Consider the following 27760-nt stretch of genomic DNA (forward strand, 5'->3'; position numbering starts at 1 on the left):
CTGTTTGTAATTTGTCTCTAGAACAAGCAACTCAGGGATTCCTGGCGTATGGGCCTTCCACATTGGCAGCACCTCCCCGCTGGACAATGTCATGCCAGCTCGAGTTGGTGAAAAGCCTTCTGAGGGGCATTCCCAGCAAACTCCGGAGAGCACGCTCAGCAGTGCCACCTTGGAGCAGAACATCCTGGATGCTGACTACCCTGATGAAAACATAGACTATGCCGAGCCCTTTTATGATGAGAACGAAGAAGACGACATTGAGTACCCGACTGAGCTGGTGCCTGATGTTTACACAAGACTTGATGTTTTGTACAGCGAGCCAAGACACTCCGGTGCCAGGCTGGATTCGGAGCTGGAATCCACATTGCCATATCCGGTGTCCAGCCGTCGCCCGGCCTATCCTGAAGTGCCCGGGATGAAGGAAGGCCCATCCCAGCTGCCTCCTGCGTTGGAAGATGAAGTGGAGTCCTCCCAAGAAACAGGAATCAGAAACCCATCCTCACTAGAGACCGAGGACAGCCTGCTGGAGCTAACGACCCAGGGGCTGCCAGCAAACCCTGAACAGGACAATGCCCAGCCCTACCCAGACAGTGGCACTGTACCGTCCGAGACGGACATCTTTTCAGTCTACCCACAGGGGGAGGTCATGCTTCAGGGCTACCCAGAGAACTCCCCTCCCTTTAATCGTGGGAGGCAGGTAGTTGGTGTGGACGAAGACGGCAGCTTTAACCGGGAGGGTAAGTGATGTGAATCCAAAGTGTCTGTAACTGATTTCCAGCTGTTGGGTTTCTTTGTAGCTAACAACGTTTTCACCAAAAAGACCTGTTTGTTGATCAGGAAATGAGTGAAATTAAGATCCACCGAGCCAGAACCTTCCCTAGCGTAAACTGGCATCGACTGCATTGAAGCCAGCTGGACTTAGGAGTTGACTTCCACTGAAGTCCGGGGCGCGACGCCGATTCACACCAGCTGAGGATGTGGCCCATCGTGAGCGATTTAACTTGGCGATGTCCCGCAGAACTTTGAATATCATATCCACTGAGCAGTAAATGACCTTCACCCCAGCAGTGTGAACTGAAAGCAGAGTTACACAAGGCCAGATTCTGATACCCTTACCTAGAGCGGGAATTCAGCTACATCAAAGGGAAGGGAGATTTAGCTTAAGGTTTGGAGTGGGGAAGTACAGATAATCCAGTGGCAGGAGCATTGTTATTTTGGGCATTGTTGGGAGGGGGTCACTGTATAACCCTACACTGGCTTTGGGCGAGAGAGATTTCTCCACCGCAGGGAACTAACTGCCGAGATAACACATTTGACAAATGCTTCTAATATTCAGAAATCTTATTTTTTAACTTCCTGTAACAAGGGTGTGAGGGGCCACTCCGGCTCCCGAAAGGCAGGGGAGCTACGTGAACTCTTAGGGGGATTGGATGATCCAGAACAGAGCGAACTCCAAGCTTACTCCAAGCTTCATACTCCACAAGGACCAGGTGGAGGTGACGAGATTGCCTGAGAGTTTTTTGGAGACTTTTTAAGGACGTGGTAATGGGGCCGGATCCCTTGGTCCTACACCGGGGATGTGGGGGGGGGCAGGAATGTGGGAGAAGGTAATGAGTCCCCAACAGCGGAACCGTCTCGGCGGGAGGTAGCGTCTTTGTGTGAGAAGCTTGCATTGGCTGGCTCATTGTGCTTGTCTGTCCCTATGACAGCTGACACAAGCCGGGGGGAGCTCTGCCAGATGTCCTCCTGAGTGAGCTGAGTGACAGGGAAGGAGAGTAAGGAGGAGTTGTTATTGATGTGCAGAGAGAGCGGGGTTGGGGATTCCAGCCCTTCTGAAGGATGAGGCATGATGTTTAACAGCTGCCAGATAAAGGACGTAGCCTGGCTGTTGGGTGAGAATTACAAGCTGCATGAGAAAAAGTTGGCCAGGAAGGTGAAAAGCAAGAAATTCCAGAAATTGAACCTTTCAGCCATTGCAACGCCGGGCAGTTGAGAACTGGCCCTTACCAAGGCAAATGCTCGAGAGCACCAAGGCCGGCTGTAGTTGTGTGTGAAGTTTGACGTATGCTGGGCCAAACTCGCCCCAGGTGTGATTGCACTGAACTCAAGGACCTCGGCTCTTTTACGGTGATGCCCACGAAGGCTGCAGCTTTGTAAGCCACTTCGCTCTAGTGAATCGTGGCATACGAAATGGGGTCACGGTCTGCCCTGGGCCCGTGCAATGGTGATCGTGTCTCTCAGTATCTAGGAGGGATGCAGGCTGGAGTTTTCACTTGGGGCTAAGGAGTTAGGTGCTAAAATCCCATTGATCTTCAGTTGCGGTTGGGTGCCTAACTCCCTAAGCCCCTTCGAACCTCCCAGCCTACATGAATTTTACAACTGTCCTTTCCTACAGTACAGGGCGCTAATAAGAACGTCTCCCCATGTGCACCCTTGAGAATGGCCAGTGGAGGTGTTGGGTTTCATCATTCACACAGTCACCCATCCCACCCCAGTCTGTGGCAGGGGGGAATTCACCCCTGTGGATGGGGACACTGGCTGGCTGCAGACCCCATGATGGAATAGAGTTTGCAGGTTTCCTGTACCTCTGCAATTCTCCTTGGGAAGGATTTTTCCATTACTACATGCCTGGCACCTGGGTGGAACTGGGGAATGGTGGAAACCACTGGCTGTCTCTCTAGGGCATTTATAAGGCACCTATTGTCTTGTTCACCAGTGGAACACCTATCGTGTTTTCAGTTGTAGCGGGTGTTTGCAGGCCCCGATCCTTCAGTCCTGCTGCAGGCTAAACTCCCTTTGGGGTCAGCGAGAGCTTTGTCTGTGCAGAATCCCACCCACCTTGAAGGGACAGCTGACTGTCCAACTCCAAACAACGACCGTGAGATGGCAGATGTTGTCAGGTTTCCTTTAAGATCTGAAGGTTTTGTCCTTCTTTGTACAGCTTTGCTAGTAGACTGCTGTGCAACTGGCGATGTGCTAAGGCATGGTTCCTTACTACGTGCTAACCTGTGCTTTGCCTGTAGGGTTCACGTACAATACCGCCAGCAAGGAAACCTGCCAGTGGAACCACAGCCTGTGTTCCCAGCATGCCTTCTGCACGGACTACGCCACCGGCTTCTGCTGCCACTGCCAGCCCAAGTTCTATGGGAACGGCAGACACTGCTTGCCAGAAGGTAAATTGTAGCGGGTGTTTGCAGGCTTCAAAGCTTCTGGCATTGACTTGTTCTTTGAGACTGATCCAAGGCGTCGTGTCTTCTTCCAGGGGCCGCTCACCGTCTCAACGGTAAAGTAAGTGGGAATCTCCTGGTGGGACAAACGCCCGTGCGGTTTAGTGCCGTTGACTTACATGCCTACATAGTTGGAAACGATGGGAGAGCCTACACCGCCATTAGCCATATACCTCAGCCGGCAGCTCGTGCGCTCATGCCGCTGACTCCAATCGGAGGTCTCTTCGGGTGGCTTTTTGCTCTGGAAAAACCAGGCTACGAGAACGGCTTTAGTGTCACTGGTAAGTGGAGTGCGTCACGTTTGACTACGCAGTGCAAACAGGGCATGGGCTGGGGCCCATTGCTCCCCAGGGGAGCCTCTCCCGTTGACTTTGGGGGGCTCTCAAGGAGTGAGAGGAGTGGCATGGAACAGCTAATCGTCAGGAACGCCCAGTATCTTCTGAGCTGCTGTTTGTTTTCTCCTTCTGAATCTCCAAAGTTATGGGGCTGGTTCTACTGATGGAGGAAACTAGTTATTCTGGGGGATTGTGGCAGGGTTAGCTGCCTGCCATCCACACCCTCCCTCCCCAGCCAGGCATGCTTCTGTGGTGCCTTGCTAACAATTTCTCCCCTCTTCAGGGCTCTCCCAGGCCCTCCTGGCCAGGCCTTTATTTCCTTTTCCCCATACGGCAAACCAGAGCTACGTCTGACGCCGTAACTATTCCCCTGCTGGGCTGAGGCTCTGACCCTGCCCCTCAACAACTCTCCAGACCGCCGTCACGGTGGAAGCCTTCTGGTGGGACCACCTGATCCAACCCAGGTGTGGCTCCTTTGTAATCAGGCCTGGCTAGGCCTCGGGCCTCTGGGACAGGGGTATTAAGTTGTCTTGTGTAATGGTTATATACTTCCTTAAATTTCCCCTCCTCTCCTCACACCTGATGTCTTTCAACCTTGAGCGCCCTAACCCCCATTCCTCCTTTTTATTCCCCTTATGTGACACTCCCTGTTCTCTGGCTGGTCTTCTCTGGAGCTCTCCTGGAGTGGCCAGAGGGTTCACTACAGGGGCAAGAGGCATTTCCCTCCCCCCGGGACTAAGGCCCATAGCCAGTGGGAGGTAGGTGCCGCAATACCTCCGAGGACTGGGGCTTAAGTGTGCTGTCTCTGGGTGCTCCCAGACCCCGCAGACTTGGAAGCTAAAGCACCAAGCAGAATCTCCATCTCCCTGTGATCCCATTACACCAGTGTTGGCCCAGCCTTTACACCAAAAACGTTATTGCCAAAAAACTTCTGAACGCGTAGTGCGAACTCGGGTTTGGGCTCCAAGTGACTAGCAGCGTTGACCTATTCCGGGCTGGGTAACGACTTGGATGTGTAACCGATTAGTCTCCCCTTTGTAGATGCAGGCAGTGTGTGATATTAGCACATGCAGATCTTTAAAACAGCGTCTTGAATCAAAAGGCTTCAGAAAAGGTCGGTATTATTGACTGGTATTTTCTGGTGCCGCTCTGTGCTAATGATCGGTTTGTGTTATCTGTCTCAAATATACTCTAAGGATTGGGTAAAAAGATTGTTCATTTATCCATTAAAACGGCTGTAGCAGAGCTTGGTTTTCTTCCCTGTTCATTGTAGGTGCTAAATTCACCCACAGTTTGGAAGTCACCTTCTACCCAGGAGAGGAGAAGGTCCATATCACTCAAACAGCTGATGGCCTGGGTCCAGAAAATTACCTAAGCCTTAAGACAAATATTCAGGGCCAGGTGCCTTTTATTCCGGAGAACTTTACTGTCCACATTGCACCGTACAAGGAGCTTTACCACTACTCTCACTCAGGTATGACTGAAGGACTCTCATTCATTGTGTGTTTTTGTTTTGCAGAGCAAATGTTGTTAGCCTGCTCTTAGCCAGGCTGCCCACAGCTTGTTATACACACTGGAATTCTGCAGTGTTCTGCAGGGTTTTTTTCAAGTAACCAATGGTCATTTTTAATTTTTTTCCACCATTATCTGCTGAGAAACTGCTTCCTTGCAGCACTCACGCTCTCCCTTTTCTAGGCAGCAGGACTCAGTGCATTTCCGGGACTCCGGGTCTCCTATAACATTCTCCCAGCCGAAAAGGGCTGGACTGCAGAGATGGAGTCCAAATCCCAGATCAAAATCCTCCCCTGAATTTGGCAGATGGGCTCTGCCTCGCTGAAGGGATCAGCCGAAAGCCAGGAACTGAACAGTCCGGAATATTGGGGTGTTTGGAATCCAGAGCTGAGCCCTGACTCGGATTTTGTAATCTCAGATTGGCATGGCTGCCATTGTAACGTGGCTGCAGGAGTCACATTTGAGCGATAGACCGCCTCCCTCCCATCATCTTCCTCCCCCACCCTGTGCTGTGCATGCTTGCTCATCGTGAAATCACTACGTTTCCTGCTAGGGTTGCCAACTTCGTAATATTTAAAAATGGAATCTCTCCCGCCCTGCCTCTTCCCCCCCGAGGCCCTGCCTCTGCCCTGCCCCCATTTGCTCCTCATTCCCCCTCCCCCTGTCGCTCGCTGCTCTTCATGGCTTCCCCCCCCGCAGCCTGGTTCAGGAGAGACTCTCCTGCGGAGCTGGGGTGGGAGCTGCAGCCGCCCGATGCAGGTAGGAAGCAGCTCTGGCTGAGTAGGGGCCGGCGTGGGTGATGACCCAGAGCCTCCCCCACCCGCAGTAACCGGACTTTGGTTGTCCGGTCAGTAGATCTGACTGGACGCTATCAGGTCCGCTTTTCAATCTGGCCACCCTATTTCCTGCATGGCAGTGCTCAGGGCTAACCAAAGGCCATTGGCCCAAGCCCAGTGCTCACATCTCCAGAGAGCGAAAGTATCATAGTCATCAGTGCACAGAATTAGTCTGTGAAAACACGGTTGTATTTATTCCTCTCTTCGTCTTCTCCCCCACCCCTTCTCCATTGCTTGGGCTTATCCACCAGTTGTTGCGTTACTCCCTGGAGCAGGGACTCCATGTTTGGAAAGTGCCCAGCCCAGCAGGGCCTGCATCCCTGATGGGAGCCTCTAGGCACTGCTGCGGTGCAAATAATAATAATTCATCAAGCTACCGCATGCCTGTGTGACCAGGGTCCTTTACGCTGTTTTGCAGCCGTGACTTCCACAGCTTACCGGCAGTATTTCCTCACCTTTGGGAGCATCAACCAGACCTTTGCCTACCGACTGCACCAGAACATTACCTTCCAGGACTGCCTGCCCGCCCGCCACCACAGGGTCGTTCCTGCCGTTCAGCAGCTGAGCGTGGATCGGATCTTCGCTTTGTACAACGACGAGGAATGGGTCCTGCGCTACGCCATCACCAACCAGATTGGCTCCAGCGAAGGTGAGCTCTGCCGAGTCATCCCCGACTCCGTCGGCCTGTTGAAAGCAAGGGCCGAATTCCCTGCCGGTGCAACGCCCCCACTTTCAGCGTGGCCTAAAACAGCAGGCGGCAAGGAGAAGGAAGATCGGTGTCAGTCTACTGTGACTACAGGCATGGCTATGAGCGGAGCGATGAGCTGCATCACCGGGGCTAGACCTGGGGGGCCTTGTGCCACTGAGTCACAACCCTCCCCTGCTTCCCCTTGGTCCCTGGGGGTTGTGATTTCCTAGCAGTAAATTGCACCACCCCCTGCAGTGGCTCAGCGGGGCTGGGCAGGGGGTGGACGGGACAGAGTCAGAGCTCTCTGTTCATCTGCTCTAGGAGGAGTGACCGGCTGACTCCAGTGGCCCCAGACCAAAAGTCTTGGTAGCCCATGCGCGAGGGCAAGGTGAATTTTTCCTCCTCTGCACAGACACATGGTCCATGTGGCAGTCTGGCCCTGGGTGTAACTGCTGGTGGAATGATACAGTTCCTGTGAGCGCACCCAGGCTTGTACACGCTCCAATTTTCCCTGTAGAAAATATCTGTGGAGCTCCTGTAGGCTGTGTGCACAGGGGCCAAACGCCGCTGACCTCTCTGGCTTTGCCCCGTTTTCACCCAGGTGGAGTTTCCCCACAGCTGTTAGATGACTATGAAGGGATTGGATTTTTTTGTCCTGCTAAGCACCTGCCATGATGATAGATCCCTGCAGGACTTCATCTGCTCAGGATTCGCCCCACAGCAAAAGCTGTTAGTTTGAGTGCCTGGGGTACCAGCGAGGGTTTTGCTGGCAGGCCTATGCTGTGCTTTGAGACACGTTGTTTGTAGGCAGCTTTTTCCCGCTGTAAACTCTGCTGCACGGCCGGGTACAAAGCTATCCACGCTGCGGACAGAGCTGGCCCAGAATCGCCCCGCAGTGTTGCTTCGTGCTGAGTTTTATTCTCAGTGTTGAAAGGCAGAACTCTGGGGTCTGGTTTGTTTGTTGGACTTGCAAACCCCTCCCCAGCCATGAAAAAACATAGTGACAGGCCAGGTGGAAAGCAAGTACCCTCCCCGCCCCACACCTCCCACCCCCATCTCCTCCTGCCTTCTCTTGGCAGAGGTCTGTCTCCAGGTTGGCATAGCCAGTGATGATACGGTGGCCCATAGTTTGAAATACAATGAACCCCATTTCCCAGCAGCCACTGCTGCTTCCTACAACTTCAAAACTTTAGTCAAGAAAGTGGTACCATTTACCCCGGCTTTGTGAACTTTCACGCGATTCCGCATTGGCTCTAAGACAAAAGTAAAGTAGCAAAAATGGGGATTTTTTCCACCCAGCTCTACTGTGGTGGTGTCCTGTGTTAGAGGAGAACGAAATAGCTAGGTTGGTAACACAGCTACAAACGGACTTGGTCTCTCCTCATTCAAAAATGCACCGGGACATCCACGTGTTACCCATCTAGCCATTTCCATCCCTTCTTGCACAGCATCAGGACAGCCCGTTTGCAGAGTGGGGTGGAAATTCCACATTGCTGCTTCATTATTTTTGCTCTCCAGCCAAAGCAGATTCTACATTAAACCTTACTGGGAGTTCTGTGTACAGGGGTGTGTGTGTGTGTGTGTGTAAGTAATCTCTGTCTAATCTACTGGCCCAGGAGTTGCTCAAGAAAAGATAGAAGAAAAGCTCTCTCTATGTCTGTACAGGACCAGATTTGGAGCCAGATGCTGTATTCCTTTTATTTCCCGGAGTGGGAGTGGGGTGATCAGAGGTGGTGCCGAGTGTATTTCGTAGTACCATGTGTGCAGTGGGCATTGTTCTGGGTGCGTCTGGCAGCAGTGAAAAGACTCCATGGGCGCTGGATCAGGCCCCGGCTGTGTCTGCATCGTTACCTGTTGAGTTGCATATCACCATCGGTGGCGAAAAGACAGAGAAGCTGGAAGGCCTGAAGTGTGGATATACCATGGGAGAGAGCTGATTAAGGCCAGGTGGGTGGGTGCTAGCCACCGTCTGGTTGGTTAGGTGGGGGACGCTGGCTCTTCTCTGTCTCCCGCTGCTGCCGTCAGAGTAGAAAGCTGGTAATCCCTCTGAAGAGGGGTCTTCCTCTGAGTGGAGCCTGAAACCCAATCTCCCTATTGGTCCCCAGGGAGCTGTTATCTAATTGGAATGCGTGTAGGACAACACAGCTGTCTGCGCTTTCTGGGAGCCTCATTGTTTCCAGGAGGATGGAGTCAAAGGGCCGTGTCCTTCCTGAATCAGTAATTGGGAGCCAGAGCTATTGACCCTCCTCTTCCCTTCCTGATTGTGTGGAATTTAAAGGGCACATTGACTCTCGCGGGGGCAATCACCTGGGAGTGGAGAGCTCTTCCCCCTACAGGGTGAAGAGATAGGGAGCGTGCAGGGTGGATGTGCTCTGCTTAAGGAGCCGCTCCTTGGACAAAAGCCTCCCCAGCCTCCTACTCCAAGCAAGTAAATTAGCTCCAGCTCTTGGGGTCAGGAAGTCAAGCCATTTAATAGAGGCCGTAAAGGATCCAAAGGGGGATGCTCCTGTTGGCTAGCCAAGTGCAATAATGAGATAGAGGAGGAAGCTTTTGAGAGCACAACCAGGACCGAATGTGAGAGGGATTCAGAGTCTGCAACTCAGGGACGTCTCCATGTCGGGGGCTTGTAGCAAACGAATTACACCAGGATCACGGCCAAGGCTGCGTAGTGCCCACCTGGGCTGATCGCAGAGATGGGCATGAGAACCCAGGTCCCAGCACCCCCAGAACTTGGGGGAGATTCAGATCCACAGGCTGCTCTGCAGCCAGCCCTTCTCGGTGTAAAGGGGCAAAGCAAAACCGGGTCCGCGGGAAGGCTGGGGCTGGGGCTGGGGCTGGAGTTAGCAGCTGTGATTTGTAGGTGGGGCTGTGCTCCGGCCACAGCCAGCAGAAGCCCCGGCAGCCTCCCTAAAGCCAGGCAGTGTGTGCCCGGGAGCCTTGGGCTGGAACGTTCCCAGTGCCGGTCCGATGCATTCTCAGCAATAGGCTTCTGGCTAGAGCTGCCGGAGTCACGTTAGTCCCACGCTAGTGGGAGTTCTGCTGCTAAAGCCGCTCCTGCATGCTGGGCTGAATCTACACTGGGCCGGGCAGCTTGTCTCTGGCCCAGAGCATGTGCCCTGGTGAGTAAGGAGCTGTAAAATGCCTGAGTGCTCCCCCGGCTGGGCTTCCTGGATCACACATCGCAGCCTGGTAGGAGAGCAGCCCTTGCAAGCCCCTGGTCCCTGTGCAGGTTGATGGGGAGTGGGGGAAGTCCCAGCCCCCGTGCATTGGCCTGCACAGCTACGCCCAGTCCCTTACTCAGGGCTTCTGGTGAAAACACAGTCCAGCCCTATGGAATCCGATTCATGGAGTCCAAGGCCAGATGGGACCATTGTGATTGTCCAATCTGACCGCCTGCATAGCCCAGGCCAGAGAACTGCCCCTGGATAATTCCTGCCACAGGGCTTTTGGAAAAACAGCCAACCTTGATTTAAAAATGGTCACCGATGGAAAATCCACCACGACTCTTGGCAAATTGTTCCCCTGGTTAATTACACTCACCCTTAAAAATGTACACCTTATTTCCAATCTGAATTTATCTGGTCTCAACTTCCAGCCATTGGAATGATTTTGTGGTTTGCATTCGTTACCCAGAGGGGTATTCTGGGACATGTACAATAGATCACACCTGCTCCCTCTAGAGTCGAGATGATAACATTATAAATCAGGGTGTTCTTCCGGCTGGTTTTCAGATGGGCCAATGTAGATCATGCCAGTTTCCATCAGGAAAACCCATGAAAACGCAGAAGCAGAGGAGGCTAAATCATTTGAATTACGATCTTGGTTGAAAGCTGGCGAGTCTTTACTCACTTCGTAAGGTGAGGTCAACAGGAGTTTTGCTTGTGTAAGAACTGAATATAGACTTCAGGGTTTGGTCCTCACTGGTCTGTATTTATTTAAAGCTGGTGGAACTTTACCATCCTGGAAAGTCCTTTCGTTGAGTTTTTCAGGGTTGTTTCTAGGAGACCTTAACCAGCAGTTCTCGATTTCCTCACAAACTTGCAACTGGTCAGGGGAAACATTTTCAAAAGCACCTATGTCACCTAGGCCCAGATCCTCAAAGGCATTCAGGCATCTAACTCCCATTGAAATCAATGACTTCCCTGAGACTTAGGCTCCTAAGCCACCTAGGTGCTATTGAAAATGGGAATTAGAATCCTAAATCACTCGGGGGCTTTTGAAATTTCTACTCAAGGGCCCCATCCAGCACCCATTGAAGCCATGCAGACTCCATGGGAAAGACCCCCTTGGACTCCACTGGGTGTTGGGTCAGGCTCCTCTCCATTATGAACTGATCTTGCCAGTGAATTAAGAGGTAACCTAGAGACAAAGTCCAAAGCCGAATTCAATCTCTCCCTGACTTCCCTAAACAAGGAACTTCAAGAGCCAGTTCTGGCTTTGCCCGGGCACCGTGCAGGGGGCAGCACATAGGAACGGACTGGGGGCAGATTGCTTCGGAGTCACACTCTGCGTCCTGGTTTCCCCCTGCTCCGTGGGGGACGCACCCTGGCACAGGTGCGTTGGCTGTTGTGTTGGCAGGCTCGAGCCAAAGCTGCACCGTTTCCCATCCTTTCACGTGCAGGAGGAGCCTATCTATGGGGAGCCTGTCTAGCGGATTAAGGTGGTGCCTTCCACCTCCTTATGGTCTATATGGGGTGCAGGACAGAGCAGCGTCCAGCCCCAAATTAGCCAATAGCTGCATCCCCAGCAGCATGTACTGTGGTTCTTCCTTTATTTTGGGTGACCAGCTGTGCTTGGTTTAGCTTTAGAAAGTGCCAGCAGGCAAGGTGCATTCACTCACCATTGCGTGCCTGGGTCTTTCTGCACCTCTAGGACACCATTATCCTCCCGATCTGCACGGCACTGGGATGTTCTTCCCCCTCTCTGCATCCGACGCATGTAAGGGGAGCAGAATGCCACAGGCCAGGTTTGCCTGGTGGGTTAGAGAACTTCGCCCTTCTGCTCTGTGTGCGAGTGATACGGTGGCCAAGGGGCAAGCTGCAGTGGCACCAGCAGCATCTTCATTGCCTAGCCCATGCCGTACAGCTGTGTGCCCTGGGGAGGCAGTGTGGTCCAGTGGGTAAGGCCCTGGCCTGGGAGTCGGGAGAGCTAGGTTCTGTTCTGAGCTCTGCCACTGCCCTGCTGGGTGACCTTGGGCAAGTCACCTCATTTCTGTTTTCCTTCCTTCACTTTGGGGCAGGGAGACTCTTGCTATGATCTGTGCAGTGCCTAGTACAACGGGGTTCTGAGCTCAGTGGGGGCTTCTGGCTTCTCCTGTGATATAAATACCCGTCCCGAGGCTCCTCGTCCAGCTTTGCCTTTTGCTTTCTGGCCAATCTAGGTGGCGCCGACTTGAGCACAGTGAACCCCTGTTATGACGGCACCCATGCGTGTGACACGACAGCACGGTGCCAGCCGGGCACCGGTCTGGATTACACCTGTGAGTGCACGGCCGGCTATCGGGGAGATGGCAGAGATTGTGTGGGTAAGTGGAGAACCTGGCTAGCGGCTGCTCGCCCGATCGCAGGCTCAATTCTGCGGGTCAGGCGTCGTGATCTACAGTCCACCATCTTGCCTGTCTCTGTATGTCCTTACTGAACGGCCGAAGGGAGATTTATAATGATACTTGCTTAGTGGGAGTGTACCCAGCACTTTTCACCGGATGAGCTCAAAGTAGGGTCAGTATCATGGTCATGGGGAAACTGAGGCACCCAGCAGGTATGGCCCCGATCCGCACAGGTATTTAGGTACCTATCCGCCTCTTTAGGTGCCCAAATCCGCCATTTAGGTGCTACTAGCATTTCCAAAGCCACTGTTCAGCTGCCGCCTAACCCAGGAGGTGCCTAAATCCCCCAGGCTCCTAAGTTTCTGCAAAGCAGGCTCCCCGCTGATGCCACCTCCCAGCTAACAAGCTGCTCTGAGCCCCGCTCAAGCTGAAGCCTTGTGGGCCCGGAGGATTCTCAAACCAGGCAGGGATCCTGTCTCACCAGCAGGGCCTGACCCCAGAGGCATGTTCTGAGTCTGCCTCAGGCCTGACACCTGTCAGGAGGAGGGCTGGAAGCAGGCTGCTGATACTAGGGGGTGCTCACAGCACCCACACAAAGACCGCCAGTGCCCATGGAAATGTAGGGTGGGCGGGAGAGCGTGAGCAGCAGACTGCTAGGGCCTGGGCTGTGTTACCAGGTGTGCCCGTTACTTTGGGGTATGCTCATTTATTAGGGTTACTCTTCTGGGCGGGGGGGATTCTGTAATTCTATTAATGTGCTGCTTATGTCACTTGTGTCTTCGTATGGAGCTCTACTCCTTCCTTCTGTAAGTCCCCTCCCAATGGGGCTCTCCTGCCGGCCCCAGGTTCCCCGGGGCTGGGTCCCTCCAGCCCTAGAACTAGATGGGCACGCAGGCTAACAGAGCAAGTCTGAGCGGGTCAATCAGCCCTCTCCAGCTGATCCCCTTATCTGTCCCCGTACTCAATGGGCTGGATTGAGCAGCACTGTCAAGGCCACAGGTTTAACACGTCCCTCTCCCACTTTCACCTCGCAATTGTACTGATGGTAGCACTTGATGAGCAAATCCCACAGTATTCTGGGGCACTACAGGGATCTAGCATGGGGGAAGCTAAAAACACAAAAGAGTAAAGTTCAGAGAGAGAAGCAACCCGCTTAACCATAACAGTTATTTACTGAATAATAGTGATCACTACACAAGGAGGGCTAAACCAACATAACGTACATGGTTAAAGGTTAATACCTGAGGTGGAAAGGAAAACGGAGAGAAAGAGGGGGATCTCCTCCACTCCAGGAGGCTTGAACTGGTCGGGGTTCCCAGGCGATGGGGGTAGCTCAGGGTGCTGAGGGCTGGAGACAGGCAGAGCCCCCAGCACGATCAGTCAGGAGAAGATGGATTCCCAGTGGAACTGATCCAAAGTTTGGATCTAAGCATCAGAACACTTACTTGGGCATAGGTAGGGGTATTTACAGAGAAAATACAATGGTTCAAGGGCGAACACTAGATTTGTTTATAGATAAACTGATGACTCGAGGGTTTTCTTTAGGCTAGACAATAGAAGCCGATCACTCTTGGCGGTGTTTTCTTCCAGGGAGCTCACAATGCAACTAGGCTGCTTCAGTATTTCGGAAATGCTCAGATAAAGTGGTTAGTCTCTAAGGTGCCACAAGTCCTCCTTTTCTTTTTGCGAATACAGACTAACACGGCTGTTACTCTGAAACCTGTCAGTATTTTGGGCTATCAGTCAAGGATTTATTACTAGAATTGGTCTGATAACTGCTGAGCTGGGTGTGGGTTGGTGTAGGTTCATTAGCATCTGGAGCAGAGATTCCCATGATGCAGTGCGTCCCTGCTTTTCTGGTCCCAGAGTTCAGTGCGGTTCTCCAGTCTCCATTCTGTATGCAAATTGAGATGTCTCCCTGTCCCATCTCTCATGCAGACGAGGCTAGGGGAGTTGTTTCTGTTCTTCATTCTGTATGCTAATGGAGATGTGTTAATCTCGTCACCCTTGTCAGGAGGGGTCTAAGTGTGTCTCCCAACACCCTTCCCTACTCTCTGCAAGTTTTTTCCTCTGATGGATTTTGGTTTAAATGAGGGGAGGAGGTGTCTTTCATGAGTCCGACAGGCTGGATACTGCACCCTGGTTCCCCAAGAACACAGAGCTGACTGGTATCAGCTGCCTCAACGACTGACCTGGCTCAGGGGCCTGTCTCCAGGAGCAGGTTTGTGGCAGAGGAAGGTGCCCATCTCTGGCGCATCAGCCTGGAACACCAGGCCACGGCCTAGGCGTCTTGAGTCCTGCTCCTTCCCTGCCCCGCTCCTTGGCATTTCCCTCCTGGCTAGCTTTGGCAGCACCCCCTGCACCGTGCTGGCTTCTGAGGATCCTTGTCGGAGGAGCCTCACTCGCCCCATGCGTTGTACAGAGAGCACGGGTGCCTCGCTTGGGGCAGAGAATGCCTCAGGCCGCCTAGGGGGGAGGTGTTGCAATGCTGCCGAGCGACGCCTATGTGCCTTGGAGGATCTGGGCCGGTGACTTGCCAAAAGCCACGTCGTAACAGAATAATACTTACCTAGTAGGTAGCATCCTTCGTCCATGCAGCCCCAAGCACTTTACGAAAGAAGGTCAGCAGCAGCAGTACCCACATTGTACAAACGGGGAAACTGAGGCAGGGAGGCACAATGACTTGCCCATGGTGACTCTTCAGGCCAATAGACCGTAGGTCTCCTGACGCTCAGGCCTGCGCTCTATCCCCTGGACCATGGTGCCTCATTTGTGGGCCTGTGACAGAGGCAGGAATAGATTCCCTGAAGTCTAATAGTGCTGGGCCTACCTGCTGAACTGGAATCCAAAGTTTCCGGGAGCTTGGTTGCGGGTTTTGGCCCAGCTCCAGGGTGTAGCCCCGTCATCCTGCTCTAATTATGTTGAACATTTTTAGTGGGGGAGGGAAAAAAGTCTTCCAAGAACTTCGCTGGCAGGGAGGAAATTATAGACCCATGTTTGGGGGGAAGCGGGATATTCGGAGCCTGATTCTGCCCTCAGTGACTGTCATGGAATTTGGGAGCAGCTTCACTGACGTCGGTGGGGTTACACTGGTGTAAGCGAGGTCCGGCTCGGGCTGTGTGCGTTTGAGCTGAATTGGTGTTTTTCTCAGACTGAGCTGATGTTTGTTAGTACAGAAAGGAGCTCATAGATCTGCTTCCCCTTAAAAACATCTGCAGACATTTCTCTCCCTCTTTGTTGGCTCTAGTGGAGGGGGGCGAAATGTTCCCGCTGAAAGAGAGCCAAACCAGTGCTTAGGAAAGAAACGTTTACGCTCCTGATCAGCCGGTTTAAACGGAGACCCCTGCGCTGAGGCCCCCGGGAAGTGTTAAAAGCAAATGTTTTCCCCATCCGTCTGTGTAACCGGATTCTTCTCTTCCTGCTCAGACGTCGACGAGTGTGCGGAGAGCCTCAGCAGATGCGGCCACCGCTCCATGTGCATCAACTCTCCAGGCAGCTACCGGTGCGAGTGCCCCGGCGGGTACCAGCTGGCTGTTGACAGACACACCTGCGTGCGTAAGTGTCGAGCCCATTTGCGAGTCTTCCTCCCCCTCCCCGCGACCCCAGCTGTACATTCCCTGCATGCTACAGCACGGGTCAAAGGCGTCTTTCCCAGGATCCTGCTGCCACTGGAGTCGGAGGGAGCTTTGCCATCGCCTGGCAGTTAATCGAGAGTTGGCCCCAAGCACTCGCCGGGGCCCGTTCAGTTGGGGCGGGGTGGCCAACCAGCGTCTCCAGAGCCACACTCGGCTCTTCGGAAGTTAACATGCGGCTCCTTGTCTAGTCACCGACTCCGGGGCTGGACCTACAGGCGCCAACTTTCCAATGTGCCGGGGGGCGCTCACCGCTCAACCCCTGGCTCTGCCCCCACTCCACCCCGTCCCGCCGCCTCCCCTGAGCCTGCCGTGTCCCCCCAGAGCCTCCTGCACACCACGAAACAGCTGATTAGGAGGTGCGGGGAGGCGCTGATTGGCGGGGCTGCTGGTGGGCGGGAGGTGCGGGGGGCGGGGGAGCTGATGGGGGGGGGGGCTGCTGATATATTACTGTGGCTCTTTGGCAATGTACATCGGTAGATTCTGGCTCCTTCTCAGGCTCAGGTTGGCCACCCCTGAGTTGGGGCCTAGGTGGGCCACCCGTATTCACCCTGATCAGCGCTGCGCTCCCGTGAGCTGCCCCCGTTGATTGCCAGGGGACCACCCTGGTGAGCATTTGTTAATTACCGTGCTCAGGGGTGGTGGAGTTAGGGCTGGCGCTTGCCAAGGTGTTGGCCCGCACACAGAGCCCTCTCCCCTGAGCTCGGGGGCTGCTTTCATGCAGATAGCTCACCCGAGTGCTGCTCGTCCTCCATCGCCTTCCCACAATGCCCCCTGTGCACCCAGAAGGACAGACACATTCTCCCGCCACTCACTGCGGCTCAGCACCCTGTGCGCCACGGGGTGCGCCCCTCCCCAGAAACCCTGCCGACACGCATGGGGGACCGCAGCACCAGTGAGGACCCAGTCACGCAGGCAGGGCTTTGCAGGGTGGCTGCTCGCACCTGGGCGAGGCTGACTTGGAGCTCGGACCCGGGTGCAACTCCCCGGGCTAACCCTGCAATAACCCAGGCCCAGGGAGGTGGGATGGGGCAAAGGTGGCCTTCCACCATCTTTCAGCCTGGCACAGGCCAACAGCACAAGTTAAAGCAGCCTGAGGGCTGTAATGGCTTGTAATGCCCCCGCGAGGGCTGTAAAGCCAGTGGGCATCACCAGAGCTCAGCACACTCTGGCCAGGCCCCCCCGCAGCCCTGCCAGGCCCTTCTGTGCTATGGGAGTGGAAGCATAGAGATGGCGATGCTGTGCCAGGGCCTGACCCATTTGCCCTGTGACAGTGTGGTGGGATGGAGAGGGCTGGCTGGCTGCTGGTCATTTATGTGACAATGTAAAACCCACTCCCACAGGGGAAGATGCTTTCCTTGTAGGGGCTCTTGTTGGGCCTATTCCTTTGAATGGCAGATGGGCCAGGGCTGGGCCCTCTCGCTGCTGTACCCAGCGCTCTGGTGAGCCTGCCTACAATGGCACGTAGCCGATCTGCCACTGCCAGCAGCAAATATCTGCAACGGCCGGTGATGGGACACTAGATGGGGAGGGCTCTGAGCGACTACAGAGAATTCTTTCCCAGGTGCCTGGCTGGGGGATCTCACCCACAGGCTCAGGGCCTAACTCAGGGGAGGGCAAACTAGGGCCCGAGCCGGATCCGGCCCATCAGGGCTTACAATCTGGCCCACGGGATTGCCAACCCCATGGCGCTGCAGGGCTAAGGCAGGCGCCCTGCCTGCCCTGGCCCCGTGCCGCTCCCAGAAGTGGCCGGCACAATGTCCCTGTGGCCCTTGGAGTGGGGGGGCGGAGGGCTCCGTGTGCTGCCCTCACCTCCAGGCACTGCCCCCTCAGCTCCCATTGGCCGGGAACGGGGAACTGTGGCCAATGGGAGCTTGGGGGTGGGACCCGCAGGCATGGGCAGCGTGGGGCAGAAGCGCTTGCCCCACCCAACCCTCAGGAGCCACTGCTGGACACGCTGGGCACTTCTGGGAGCAACGCGGGGCCAGGGGAGGCAGGGAGCCTGCCTTAGCCCCACTGCATGCTGCTGCCATCCCGGAATCACTCAAGGTAAGTGGCGTCAGGCCTCGTGCACCCTGCACCCCAACCCTGAGACCTGAGCCCCCTCCCACACCCCATGCCCCTCCTGCACCCCAACCCCCTGCCCTGAGACCCCTAGCCCCCTACTTTGAGCCCCCGCCGCACCCCTCCTGCACCCCAACCCCTTGCCCTGAGCCCCTTCCTGCACACCACATCCCCTCCCACACACTGCACTCCTTCCCGCACCCCAACCCCCTGCCCCAGCTCTGCATGCAATTTCCCCACCCAGATGTGGCCCTTGGGCCAAAAAGTTTATCCACCCCTGGTCTAACTGATTGCCAGATTTTGGGTCAGGAAGGAATTTCCCCCAGGTCAGATTGGCAGAGACCCTGGGGCTTTTTCACCTTCCCTTGCAGCGTGGGACATGGGTCACTTGCAGGTTTAAACTAGTGTAAATGGTGGATTCTCTGTAACTCAAAGTCTTTAAACCATGATTCAAGGACGTCAGTAACTCAGTCAGAGGTTAGGGGTCTATTCCAGGAGTGGGTGAGGTTCCATGGTCAGACTAGATGATCATGATGGTCCCTTTTGGCCTTAAAGTCTAGGAGTCCGAGAGAGCAGGCAGCCCTAGGCCACTCACAATCCTCGTATCATGTTGTTCCCTTTCCAGCAATCCCCCCGCCATCCAACCCCTGCGAAGATGGCAGCCACACCTGCGCTTCGGCAGACCGGGCCCGTTGTGTTCACCACGGAGGCGGCTCATTCAGCTGCGTGTGTCTCTCGGGTTATACGGGCAACGGGCATAATTGCTCTGGTACGTTCACTCAGACTGGCCTTGCTGGGTTCCCCACCTACCTCTTTCCCTCTGGAGTGCTCCCCTGTCAGGACCACTGTTCTCTGCTTGGACCGTCAGGGGGAGATGCCAGTTTGGGTTGGTGATAACACGCTGCAAAATCCGGATCTGGACTCGACATTCAGGGGATGTTGGAATGGCCCCATTCCAAAGAGAGAGGCCATTTGCAAAATTCAGCCACGTTTCTGGGTTCAGACTGTGAACACTCCTAAAGGACGGGGTCCTTTGGAGCTGAGGGGCTGTTCTGGGCCCATCTGTACATTAACTTATCCCCAGGCATGTCCTGGCCCTTGTTGGGCAACAGAACATACAGCCTGGGCAGGAGGAGGCAGGGTTACTGCGAGCCTTATGCCTATTGGATTTTCCTCGCAAGCGGGCACCTCGCCCAGGATCCAGCTCCTATGTTCATTGATGCCAGTGGGCATTGTGCCAGTGTCTTCAGCAGGAGCAGGACTGGATCCTCCTTTAGCCTCAGGACTGGGTTGTGACTTTAGACCCAGAATCCTCTTCTGCCTCCTCATTGCCGTCTGGGGAGAGGCGTGGGAATGGGGTAGCGACTTGTTGCTGGCTTGGACCAGGAATAAATTATGGCAATCCCAACCCCCGTGCCAACTCAGCTGTGCTGGCTGGTGAGTGGATGGGACGAGCCAAGGCCCTGCCCACGCCCCATCCCCGTGCTTCAGGGATGGAGCAAAAGGATTCTTAGTCCGGTTTAGTCCCTTGCCCAAGGACTGGAGATCCAGCATAAGGAGGGATTTTATTCTCTTACACAGATGCATAGTCCAGGGTCTGAACTCGCTGCATTCCTCTCCACAAGCCCCTGCAGACCATGGCCCGAGAGTCTGGTACAACTGGGCTCAGCAGGGGCTGCCGTGGCACGCATCACCACAGCCAGCTGTCGAGGGCATCAGTTTCTGCAGCATGGAGGGTTTGCAACCCGTTGATCGAGTCCACCCCTCGAGGCTCGGGTGATGCCCGCAGCCGGGGCCGTGGACAGCCAAACCGCTCCCTGCAGAAGGGGGAAAGCCAGCGACTTGGCGGAGGCCCTGAACATTCTTCTGCGGGGGGGCTTCTCCTTCCCTCCCCTTAGGCTCTGTCCTGCTCCACATCTGTATTTACCGTGCCCAATACATTCGCTGCCTTCTGCAGCTGGAGGTGTCGCTGCGGCAGCCGGGCCGCGAGAGCAGTGCCGACGGGCGTGCCCTGGGCTAGCCGGAAGGGATGGGCAGAATGACCTCGTGCAGGAACCCAAACACTCACACGTGCCTTGCACTTTCCTGATCCCGGTGTACTGCCCTAACACGACTAGGGAAACGTATCAATGAAGCAAGCCATAGGCTGTAGCTATATTCCTAGCCGCCGTGGAAACCGATGGGATGGGATGCTGGCCTGCTTCCCGACACAGAGCTCTGGGCTGGGGACAATCGATAGCAACAGGGTTGGTCAGTTTCAATCGGGTCTTCAATGCGGGTTGCGCTCTGTGGGGTCAAGGGTGACGTGCAAGGGAGTCAGTCCCCCACTCACGCTCCTGCGCCGGCAACCTGGAGCCTGGGTCTGGGAATAAGCAGGAATACGCCCTCGCTTGCTGCTTCCCCCGGGTGGGTGAGTGCAAAACCGACAACCCGGGCTCTACCATGGCACCGCTGAGCCTGCACCTGGGGTGGGGCAGGGGAGGCTTAAACACGGTGGTATAGACCAGCTGTAAACTACTACCTGGGATAGCTCAGTGGTTTGAGCATTGGCCTGCTAAACCCAGGGTTGTGAGTTCAATCCTTGAGGGGGCCATTTAGGGATCTGGGGCAAAAATTGGGGATTGGGCCTGCTTTGAGCAGGGGGTTGGACTAGATGCCCTCCTGAGATCCCTTCCAACCCTGAGATTCTGACTCTACTGCAGATGTGGATGAATGCGCCGAAGGCAGATGTCACCAAGCCGCCGCATGCTACAACACGCCCGGCTCCTTTTCGTGCCGCTGTAAACCAGGCTACCAAGGGGACGGCTTCCACTGCACACCTGGTAAGGGCTCACGGGCTGAAGGCCTGATGCAGTACGAACGTCAGGACTGGCCCATGCGTCTGCTGAGCATCATATAAACACTGCTCGCGTGGAAGGCGTGGGACTGCTCCGTTGCGGGGGGGAGGCGGTGCGTGCTCAGACTGTGGCCCCACCCCCATTCAGCCTCCTCCCCTCAAAGCCCCACTCACACTCCATCACCGGCCCTGCTCGGCCCCCTCCTCAAGGCCCCCACCCCTGACCACCCCGTCCGCCGCTCGCCCCTCAGGGGAGGAGGCCGAGCTGGAGCGGGGTGTGATGGCGGGGCCGCAGCCAAAGCACCCACTATTTTGGTGGTGGCGCATACCAAAGGCCATGGGGCCGGCTGTTTGGGGAGGCTTAGCCTCCCCTGGCCTCTTATACCCACCGACTCTGACTGCTAGCCTTGTATTGGCTTCCCTCGTGCGGCCTGTTTCGTGTGTTCTTGCCCAAGGCTGGACAAAAGTCACTGAACACATGAGCCTAGTTCTCTTTAGCTGAGCACACTGGCAACGTGTATACCATGCTCCCCTTTCTATTGACTGCACTGCTAGAGGATAATTGCCTACTATTGCTACCAGAGGTGCGCCATTCGCTCAAATGGTAGAGGCCCTGCTGAAGGGCCCAGGGTCAAACCCTGCTGATGCTGGGCAGAACAAGTAATGAGTACTTTAACGGGCGGATTGTAATTTATAGCACCATTCACTGGTGTAAGTACAGCGTGAGTATGTACGTGGCCAAAGCTTATCTGTCTGGTTTGGCCAATGTTCGCCATGGGGGGCAATATGAAAACAAATACCCCAAATCTGGGCAAGTAAAGGAAGCTGGATTGCAAGGTGGGGAGGGGGGGTGTCAAGTGGTTAGAGCAAGGGAGAAGCAGTTGCGACTCATGGGGTCTAGTCCTGACTCTGCCAGTGACGTGCTGTGTGGCCTTGGCTGATCACCTGACCTCTCTGTGTCTCAGTTTACCAATAGAAAGGGGATTGTACTATTTGCTTCCCATGCAAAGGTGCCTAAGGCTGGAGCACTGCCCGGAACAAGCTCAGAGAGGCTGGGGGGAACGACTGTCCCCATGGGCGGTGGGACTAGTCCCCAGCCCCGTCCCTTCAGACTGAAGCCCCACCCTTCTCCCCCTTCCCCGCCAGAGCCCCAAGCCCCCCACCACGACCAGAGGAGCCCTGAGTCCCAGCCCACCAGCCAGCCCGGAGTGCTGGCCAGCCCTGGCCCCAACCGGCCAGCCCACCAGCCAGCCCGGAGTGCTGGCCAGCCCTGGCCCCAACCGGCCAGCCCACCGGCCAGCCCGGAGTGCTGGCCAGCCCTGGCCCCAACCGGCCAGCCCTGGCCAGCCCGGAGTGCTGGCCAGCCCTGGCCCCAACCGGCCAGCCCTGGCCAGCCCGGAGTGCTGGCCAGCCCTGGCCCCAGCCACCCCGAGTCCAGGCTGCCGGCCCACCCTAGCCCCTGCCCTCTTCGGGGGAGAGGCTGAGCAAGGGTGGGCAGAGGAGCAGCCTGGGCTGGGGCCACAGGGGAAGAGCGGGAGGCAGGAGGGGGGGTCTTGCGGTGGAGCATGGGCGGGGTCACCCGGGCTGTTTGGGGAGACTTAGCCTCCCCTGGCCCCGGCTATCCGGGGCTGTCCACGAGTGTTTGATTTTTACCTCGGCCTCGCCCCTCTTCCCTGGCTGTGTCGGTTGCTCGCTGTTGCGTGCCCGTGGGCAGAAGCCGCCCAGCGCCTGACGCCGTGTGAGCAGGAGCGCCTCTATCCAAAGCCCGCCGGTGGGCTTGGGGGGATTTCCGCCCGCCCGGGGCTCCCCAGACCCCAGTGCGACGCCGAGGGGCGCTACAGGCCGCTACAGTGCCACGGCAGCACTGGCTCTTGCTGGTGTGTGGACGGAGCTGGGCAGGAGATCGCTGGGAGCAGACGCCCACCGGGCACCGCCCCGCCGCGCTGCAGGACGTCGGGTGAGTGAGCCCCGCCCTCCTGAGGCCACCGTGGGAACTGCCGGGGGCCGTAACACCGGTACCAAGGACGCCTGCTTTTCAGCGTGCACAGCCAAAATGCACCTGGGTTCCTGAGTACTACACAGCCCCAGCCCTGGGCACGGGGTGGCAATGGGGGAGGTGGCGCTGTAGATCTATGAGCCCTGGCTTAGGGGCTGATGTTGAGGCTTTGAGCCCTGTTCCCTCCTGCTCCTGTACACACATTGGCTGGCAGTGGGGCCCGGGCACTGGATTGGGCTCCAGGTGCCAGAGGGTCTATTTCCAGCTCTGCCACTGAGCTTGCGTAACTCACTTTACCGCTTTCGATTGGAAGCTCTCTGGGGCAGGGACGGTCCCTCCCTAGGTATTTGTACAGCACCTAGCACACTAGCTATTGTCATAATATACTGGAGCTGTGGGTGCACCACACCTCTCAGCATCAGGCCCAGAGCAGCAGGTGTATTAAGGTCCCTCTGATGAGAGTGAACAGAGAGGGTTACTAATCTGTCTGCTGAGTAAGGCAAAGTACGTGGAGCAGGGCTTGTCCCATGGTGGAACAAGCCCCCCCTGCCCCTGGTGAAGTCCAAGCAGGCTGAAGCCACTCGGGCCCAGATGCTTAAGGATATTGTGGCACCTGACTCCCATTGAAATCTCTGGAAGTTAAGCACCTAAATCCCTTTGAAGTGCTGAGCCTCAGCCCCCTGCTGCTTTGGGGGAGGAAGAAGGTCACTGGGGAGCTTCCCAAATCAACGTGACCGTTTGTGTTTTCAGCTCCCCTTTGAGATCCCAGCCCCACAAATCGGAGCCTTTTCTCGTACCGTTCCTGAGTAAAGGCAAAGGCCCTTCCTAGGGAGGTTGTGAGATGCCCAGTGCTCACACCTGGGGTCAGAGCTGCATTGGTACAAAAGGGATTTCTCCATTCTCCCTTCCATTCCCATCCCATCACTGTCCTCGCTGGCTGGTTATATTTTGCCCTTCTGGGCACGCGATCAGGGATGGCCCAGCTTACGATCAGCACCCCCCATTTCCAAATTGCACTCAGCTCAGTGGGTTGTGTAACCGGTGCCAAAAGCTGTTCAGAAAATAATTCAAACAGAAACCACCCCCTTTCTTTAGCCGTAAGGCTATAGCCTTTGCTTAGGAAAGTATTTAGAGGTTAAGCAAGAGTTCCCGCTGTGTTCTGTATAAACCAGTCGGCTGCTCTCCAGGGCTTATCATTGGCTCAGACGGTTTCCAGAGCCCAGAGTCAAAGTGTCAATTCCTGTACTTGACCCTGCTTCGGTCCTCAAAATGTATCTTCTCTTTACTGTAGTAAATGCCACTGTCTCTTTTCATGGATACCGATTGCCGAGGCTGGCATTGTACGGGTTAGAATGACCTGGGTTTGGAGCGATGAGTAAGTCCTTAAAGGGACGCCGTCCCATTGAAAGCTATTATAAACCAGCCTGAAAATACTTCAGATGACTGCACGTTTTCCATTAAGCTCGAGTCAATTTTAATTATTTTGGGCGCTAAACTTTTTTAGCGTCATTGATGGGCCTGGTGCAGGAACGCCGGTGAGCCTTGCAAGGTGGAGCCTGTGCGTAGGGCTTGTGTGTGTTGTAAGGAGAGCCTGGCCCTGCTCCCATCCGAACCTCTTACCCTTCGCTGTAGAGCCCACCCAGAGACCGCAGACGATGTGTGAACGCTGGAGGCAAAGCCTTCTTGAGCACTACGGTGGCAGGCCACGTGAAGACCAGTACGTACCCCAGTGTGATGCTCTGGGCAACTTTAACCCGCTGCAGTGTCATGGCAACAGTGGGTATTGTTGGTGCGTGGATGAAAGCGGCAGAGAGGTTCAAGGAACGAGATCGCAACCTGGCATTCCCCCTCCGTGTGAGTACGCAATGATTTGCTGGGGGGAAATGGTGTATGAAACAAAAGGCTTGGTGGGGCAAGGAAAACAGTCACACTGCTGCTAGTCTAATGCTCGTAGATTCACTTGGGTCACAGCCAAGGGTCTATAGACATTGCAGATCAGAGGATATAACTGATTAAGGCCCTGATGCTGCAATGGGATCCAGATGTCTGTGCCGCTCCAAGTGCAGGATCAGGCCCTAAATCAATCATCAGGAAGCTGAACTGTCATCCATCTAGCAATGATTCCAGTGTGGTAGATTTCAGAAGTGTGGAACCGGAGGAAGAACTCGCTGTAGCTTGCAAGCTGGTCTCTCTCCCACCAAGAGAAGGGGGTCCAATAAAAGATACGACCTCACCCACATTGTCTCTGTGTGTGTGTGCACTTGCCCACACACAGTCTTAGAGCTGGGTGGAAAATTCCCATCAAAACAAAGTTTTGACAAAGAAAATGGTGGTGGAGCGAGGGGCAAACGAGAGTGTTCCCCCCCCCTCCCTTCCCCCACACACACACGTCTCCAACTTGAACTCTGCTCAGAACAGCTGATCTTCCCCTTCCAGAGGTCACTGCATCCTTAAAGTCTCTCTGTGCGAGGTCAAGCAGGAATGTAATCTTTGTGTTTGACTGACAGGTCTCCCCAGCCTTGCTCCTCCCACGGTCCAGCCCTCTCCTCGTCCTGATGTGACTCCGCCCACTGCAGGGACCTTCCTGCTGTATGCTCAGGGACAGCAAATAGGCTATTTACCGCTGAACGGCACAAGGCTTCAGAAAGAGATGGCAAAGACCCTGCTCTCATTGCATGTAAAGTATCTTCTTCAGAATGCGTTGAGTCCAGCAGCTCAGGCTTTAAAGGATGCGTATTCTGTCGTGACAAGTCGATACAGAATCTTTGCCTCGGGAGATGAGCTGTCTGTATAAGTAATGTATACGTATGTAACACCAGTACCCCGGGGAGAGGGGCCGGGTGATGGGAATTGTCTGACTAAGTTAAAAACAAACCCAACTCTCTTGCCCAAACTGGAGCAGGCTAATCAATCGCAGTGCGGCCTAGCCCCCACCAGAAGGAGACCGACCACTACGCCAAGCGGACATGGCTTACGCATTCCACCTGGCCAGCTTGAACTGGAGGTTTCCCAGTTGAGTTCTCTGTACAGGCCACCACTTGTGTTGCCATGCCCCGCGTGTGTTGTCGGAGCCGGGGACTGAACCTCCGGCTCTGAATGTATGTGCTTCTGCTTCCTGAACTGCAAGACCCAGGTCTTGGAGACAAGGCTGTAGTAGACTCATCGACTTTGCTGTGCCATGGCCACCACTAGAGGGACACAAAGCCCCTCACCCAGTGGGCCTGGCTTGTGTATCAGGATAATATTTTCAGTTTTGTCGTCTCTCTCCTCTTTCTCCATCCAATAAAATAAAACCGGACTCTGAGGTGGTGAGGTTCCAACGACCAGAAAACAGGAGGCAAAACCGGTCAGTTATCCCTACTGTATGAAAGACAGCCCCTCCTCTTTCCCAGTCACTTGCCTCCACTGCCCCAGCAACATGGGCAGCATTCGTCTCCCTCCTCTCAACGTTCCTGAGCGACCTTTTTGCTCTCCTCTGCCCCAGTCTGTTTTTAAGACACTATCCACATCGTCACTCTGTAAATATCTCTTTTCAGGCCAAATAAGAGATTGCTCTCAACTATACAAATGATTCCAAGGTGTAACGTCCATTTGAGCTTTTGCTTCAGATACTTCGTTGAGAAAGTATTTGAACCTTTCCCCAGCCCCTTCTCTTTTTATATCTTTTCTCCCTCCTCCTCCTCCTCCTCCCCTTCCCCCCATTAGAGACAAGCCACTTAGTCACACATATCTCAAAAGGGGTTAAACAGGCAGACAGACACTAAGAATTGGGGCATGACCATCAAATCTGTATTTTGGTGGAAAATATACTTGTGAAATATTCTCTCCTGAAAGCTTGAAGGGCATTACATGTGTTGGCTACAATCTTGTACAAGTCTCTGCTTGATCCCGGAGGTTTTTTTAAAGCCCAGCTGGAGACAGACATGTGGCTTGGACATCTGTCTTAAATAAGAATTCCCAAAGATTTCAGTACAAACCCTTAGGCCGTGCAACTAACAAAACCTGGACAGTAACACACCAGTGCTTCAGCGTAGAAGGAAGCACTTCTACATTCTTCCAGCCTGAGTCTCTCAAACCAAACAAAAGTCAGACAAATAGAGCGGTTCAAATTCTCTGCTGGCTGAAACACAACTCAAGTTGGTAGAGCTGCAGCCACTTACAGCAGCACAGAATTTGGCCCCGCTGGTTGAATTAAAATATAACCACCCATTTTGAACTTTGATGTCTTACAATCTTATTCCCGCACGCAGAAAGGTTGCTCATTTTAACCAAATTGTACCCAGCAGAACTAAAGTGACAAACCTCAAGCTACGGCTAGAATGCCGAGCCAGGCATGCAGGATTGCCTGCGTCAGCTCTGCCTCCCATCAGCTGCAGCCACGTAAAGACCTTTGCAGTGGAGAAAAATAAGTAAAAATAATGTATAGATATATTTATCCCTACAGGGTTCCATAGTGGTTGGACTAGATTATGATTGTCGAGAAAAAATGGTCTATTGGACAGACGTTGCTGGTCGGACAGTTAACCGAGCAAGTTTAGAACCAGGGGCTGAACCTGAAACCATTATTAACTCAGGTAAATCACCATTTCCTTGGGATTGAATATGGCGGGTTTGAACACAGACATTGAAGCTGTTGTCCACATAGCAGAATCACAGTGGGGCTGGGAATGAGGAATTTTTGAGCTCTAATCCCAGCTTTGACGCGGTCACTCTCTCTAACCTTTGGCAAGCCATTATCTGCCTGGCTTTCCCAATTAGGCATCACACATTATGATAGATTCTGGGGAGGAGAACTATGATTACCAAGCAAGATGGAACAACAGGGATAATAGTAAATCGCCAGACAGGGGTACAGGGAGGATTAATTACTTTAAATTTTGTAATATAATGTATTACAGTAGAACCTGAGTTACCAACACCAGAGTTACAAACTGACCAATCAACCACACACCTCGTTTGGAAGCAGAAGTATGCAATCAGCCAGCAGCAGAGACGGGGGGAAGAAAAAAGAAAAGCAAATACAGTACAGTGCTGTGTTAAATGTAAACTACTAAAAAAATCAAGGGAAAGCAGCATTTTTCTTCCGCAA

The 27760-nt window shown here is 54.5% G+C and overlaps 1 protein-coding gene across 1 annotated transcript in view; it reads left to right on the top strand.

The window, feature by feature from the left end:
* The window catches only part of NID2 (nidogen 2), a 53792-nt gene that overhangs the window by 20651 nt on the left and 5381 nt on the right, over positions 1-27760 (top strand). The window contains exons 4-16 of the mRNA XM_077819633.1: positions 22-737; positions 3024-3173; positions 3263-3508; positions 4836-5036; positions 6329-6559; positions 11979-12122; positions 15570-15698; positions 18465-18608; positions 20542-20661; positions 22390-22632; positions 24304-24525; positions 25179-25348; positions 27116-27245. Of these exons, the coding sequence (XP_077675759.1) occupies positions 22-737; positions 3024-3173; positions 3263-3508; positions 4836-5036; positions 6329-6559; positions 11979-12122; positions 15570-15698; positions 18465-18608; positions 20542-20661; positions 22390-22632; positions 24304-24525; positions 25179-25348; positions 27116-27245 (2846 nt within the window). The remainder of the gene's footprint in view (positions 1-21; positions 738-3023; positions 3174-3262; positions 3509-4835; positions 5037-6328; positions 6560-11978; positions 12123-15569; positions 15699-18464; positions 18609-20541; positions 20662-22389; positions 22633-24303; positions 24526-25178; positions 25349-27115; positions 27246-27760) is intronic.

The sequence above is a fragment of the Eretmochelys imbricata genome, chromosome 6 (genome assembly GCF_965152235.1).
Source record: "Eretmochelys imbricata isolate rEreImb1 chromosome 6, rEreImb1.hap1, whole genome shotgun sequence".
Lineage (NCBI taxonomy): Eukaryota > Metazoa > Chordata > Testudines > Cheloniidae > Eretmochelys > Eretmochelys imbricata.